Source organism: Lepidothrix coronata, unplaced genomic scaffold (assembly GCF_001604755.1).
Source record: "Lepidothrix coronata isolate B3197 unplaced genomic scaffold, Lepidothrix_coronata-1.0 Scaffold290, whole genome shotgun sequence".
NCBI lineage: Eukaryota > Metazoa > Chordata > Aves > Passeriformes > Pipridae > Lepidothrix > Lepidothrix coronata.
The window spans coordinates 82,514-84,421 of NW_016690470.1; the positions used below are offsets into that span (position 1 = coordinate 82,514).

At 64.0% G+C, this 1,908-nt stretch overlaps 2 protein-coding genes across 2 annotated transcripts; one reads left to right on the forward strand and one right to left on the reverse strand.

The window, feature by feature from the left end:
• Positions 1-599: 599 nt before the first annotated feature.
• Positions 600-1,203, reverse strand: RPS28 (ribosomal protein S28). Its single transcript, XM_017837072.1, has 3 exons — positions 1,117-1,203; positions 967-1,014; positions 600-892 (listed from the first exon to the last, which is right to left on the reverse strand). The coding sequence occupies exons 1-3, from the start codon at positions 1,153-1,155 to the stop codon at positions 770-772; spliced, it is 210 nt and encodes a 69-aa protein (XP_017692561.1). The 5' UTR covers positions 1,156-1,203; the 3' UTR covers positions 600-769.
• A 32-nt stretch (positions 1,204-1,235) lies between these two features.
• Positions 1,236-1,902, forward strand: NDUFA7 (NADH:ubiquinone oxidoreductase subunit A7). The gene is made up of 3 exons (XM_017837071.1): positions 1,236-1,336; positions 1,474-1,523; positions 1,608-1,902. Exons 1-3 carry the CDS (start codon positions 1,286-1,288, stop codon positions 1,759-1,761), a joined length of 255 nt encoding a protein of 84 aa, XP_017692560.1. The 5' UTR covers positions 1,236-1,285; the 3' UTR covers positions 1,762-1,902.
• The last annotated feature ends 6 nt before the right edge of the window (positions 1,903-1,908 follow it).

Consider the following 1,908-nt stretch of genomic DNA (forward strand, 5'->3'; position numbering starts at 1 on the left):
CCTTGAACCAGGATAGTTTTCAGGCTCATTCCTAAATTTTTGAGCCATACTTTTGCTTCATGTAATATCCTAAAACAATACATCTTGCTAGCTGATCTTGTGGTGGAGGGGAAAGCTGAAGAAAGTGAGATAGAGGAGTCAGTAAATCAAAGGAGAGACACAACCACTTGCTCTCTGCATGTGACTGACAGGAAGGACAGCAAGTAGGTGTATTTATAGCAGCATTCAGAGAACAGCTTACTGAGGACAGACAGACAGAAGCAGCAGGCTGTTGCTTTGCAAGCTGGTACCAAGCTTGATTTCCAACTTGTGATTAAATTCCACTGAGGTCCCGTAAGTTTCCAACACCACTTCACTATTACACAGAGAAAACTGCTTACCAGGAAAGTCAGGATTAAGGCTGCTGTAATCAAAACACGGTTATTTTTGTTGTGACAGGTCAATAAAGATGCAATAATGCAATGATATTACAACGAATGCATTACGTGCAACCCCAGCAACAAGCAGGGTGTGCTGCTGTCCCTGCTAAGCCCGAGGAAAGCGGCAGGTGCTCAGGTATGAGACAGAGCTCCCAGGCGCTCCCTGAGTGAGACCCGGGCACGGGGCTACTGGAAAAACCCTTTATTGCAGTGACAAGACCACCACGCTCCTCCCCACCCGCCAGGCTCCATCCCCTGACGGACGATGCAGGGACGGTCGACAGGCTCCATCCCCCGGCGGAGGACCCAGGGACGGGCGCTCGGGCAGGTCCCGCTCGGGCAGGTCCCGCTCAGCGCAGCCGCCGGGCCTCGCGCTCCGACTCCAGCAGGGTGAGAACGTCTCCCTCTCGCACCGGGCCCTTCACGTTGCGGATGATGGAGCGGCTCGTGTCGTCCATGAACTCAACGCGCACCTGCGGGGGCGGCACCGCGTCAGCCCGGCCGGGCCCGGCCCCCGCACCCGCCCGGCCCGGCCCGGCCCGCTCACCTGCGTGCACTGCCCCTGGGACCCGGTCCGGCCCAGCACCTTGGTGACCTGCGGGGACAGAGCGGAGGGTCAGCGCGGCCGCGCGGCCCCCCTGGGCCCCCCGAAACTCCGCACACCCACCCCGGGCCCCCCGATGCCCCTCACACCCACCCTGGCCAGCTTGATGGGCTGCACGCGGCTCGTGTCCATGGCGGCTCCGCGCAGAAAAGGGCGGCACCTCCCCGCGCCGCTTTATATAGCGCCGAGTCTCGCGAGACCCAGCGCGCCCCGCGCGCGCTCCCGGCGCCCCCCGCGGCGCTGCCCTTCACGGCGGCCCAAGATGGCGACGGCGACGGGAATCATCCAAAAGCTCCGAAACTTCCTGGCGGGGGTGAGCACAGCGCCGGGCCCGGGGGGCCGAGAGCAGCCCCTGCCCCGCGGGGCGCTGCGCTGCGCCACCGGCTCCGCGGAGCCCCCGGCGCAGCGCGGCGGCCGCCCCGCCTGAGCCGCTCCGGCCTTGCCTTGCAGCGGAACCTCCAGGAGAAGCTGGCGCTGCGCTACGGGGAGATCGCCAAGAGGTGCCGGGGCCGGGCCGGGCGGCGGGCGGGGCGCGGAGCGGAGCCGGGGCGCCGCCGCTGATGCTCGGAATGCTCTCTGCCCAGGACCCAGCCGCCGCCGCGGCTCCCGGTGGGCCCCAGCCACAAGTTCGCCGATAACTATTACTGCGGCCGGGACGGGCGCCGCGAGTCTCTGCCGCCCGTGGTGGTGGTGGCGGCGCAGAAGACTCTGGCTGCAGGGGCACAACCCGCCAGGTAGGTCTGGCCTGGGCGGTGCTGTCGCTGCTGAGCGGGCTCAGCCCTCATTTACACCAGGAGCGTGGTGCAGTTACCCAGGTTGGTAGAAGAACATGGAAGTAATTGTTTGTGTCGGTGTCTGTTTGCGAATAAATGAGGTGGCAGGAAG

Bases quoted from the DNA above. Each gene is read 5' to 3' on its own strand.
- RPS28 (XM_017837072.1), bottom strand. From the start codon at position 1,155: ATGGACACGAGCCGCGTGCAGCCCATCAAGCTGGCCAGG. The intron at 1,015-1,116 runs GTGGGTGTGAGG...CTGTCCCCGCAG, and splicing joins AGCCCATCAAGCTGGCCAGG to GTCACCAAGGTGCTGGGCCG. The intron at 893-966 runs GTGAGCGGGCCG...CCGCCCCCGCAG, and splicing joins CCCAGGGGCAGTGCACGCAG to GTGCGCGTTGAGTTCATGGA.
- NDUFA7 (XM_017837071.1), top strand. From the start codon at position 1,286: ATGGCGACGGCGACGGGAATCATCCAAAAGCTCCGAAACTTCCTGGCG. The intron at 1,337-1,473 runs GTGAGCACAGCG...CTTGCCTTGCAG, and splicing joins TCCGAAACTTCCTGGCGGGG to CGGAACCTCCAGGAGAAGCT. The intron at 1,524-1,607 runs GTGCCGGGGCCG...CTCTCTGCCCAG, and splicing joins TACGGGGAGATCGCCAAGAG to GACCCAGCCGCCGCCGCGGC.